General features: G+C 52.5%; 1 protein-coding gene across 1 annotated transcript in view; it reads left to right on the forward strand.

Moving 5' to 3' along the window:
- Nucleotides 1–210: 210 nt before the first annotated feature.
- Nucleotides 211–722, forward strand: part of slc22a31 (solute carrier family 22 member 31) — a 17,285-nt gene continuing 16,773 nt past the window's right edge. The window contains 1 exon segment of the mRNA XM_035682432.1: nucleotides 211–693. Coding sequence (XP_035538325.1) covers nucleotides 262–693 — 432 coding nt within the window. The 5' untranslated portion in view covers nucleotides 211–261.

A 722-nucleotide genomic window follows, 5' to 3' on the forward strand; every position in this document is an offset into this window, starting at 1 on the left:
TGACAAGCTGAGTCACATGGACACAGATCCAAAAATATGATAAATGACACATGTCTGGAAACTTCAGCTGCTCACGGTGCTGGTTTGGTGACTCAGGGACGATCCAGCAATTAGTCACTGAAGCAGCCAAAGCAGGTGTGTGATAGGTCGATCCCTGAACCCCGTGCTGTGCGATCCTCCGCCCTCCTCCTCTTCCTCCGCCCTGCGATCCCTACCTGCTGCTGCGTCGCGCTGCTCTTGAGTGTGCGCACTCACTGCGCAATGGCCACAGAACCATCTGTTACCGCAAACACTCGCTTTCAAATGGATTATGAGACCAAGATTTTCCCTCACACCGGCGGCTATGGACGCTACAACCGAATCGTGGTCGTGTTCAGCTGGTTCCCCAACTTCGCAGTCATGTTGAATCTATTTAGCGACGTTTTTTACACCTTAATCCCGGACTCGTACCACTGCAAACCCGACCCGCAGCTTCTGCCTTCCACTTTCCTCCTCAGCAACTTCACCAGACAGGGGTACCTCAACCTCACCATCCCCTGGGTGAACGGTAGCGGTCTCAGCCACTGTGAACTCTTTAAGTACACATCCAACACCTCAGACTTTTCCGAAAATGTGCCCAGGGAGAGGGTGTCCTGCACCAAAGGGTGGGAGTACGCTCATGTAGCCGGGCTCCAGAGCAACTTTGTTACTGAGGTAAGACTGCAATTTCCTATCTATCTATC

The sequence above is a fragment of the Morone saxatilis genome, unplaced genomic scaffold (assembly GCF_004916995.1).
Source record: "Morone saxatilis isolate NCDOM2014 unplaced genomic scaffold, NCSU_SB_2.0 Contig11, whole genome shotgun sequence".
NCBI lineage: Eukaryota > Metazoa > Chordata > Actinopteri > Moronidae > Morone > Morone saxatilis.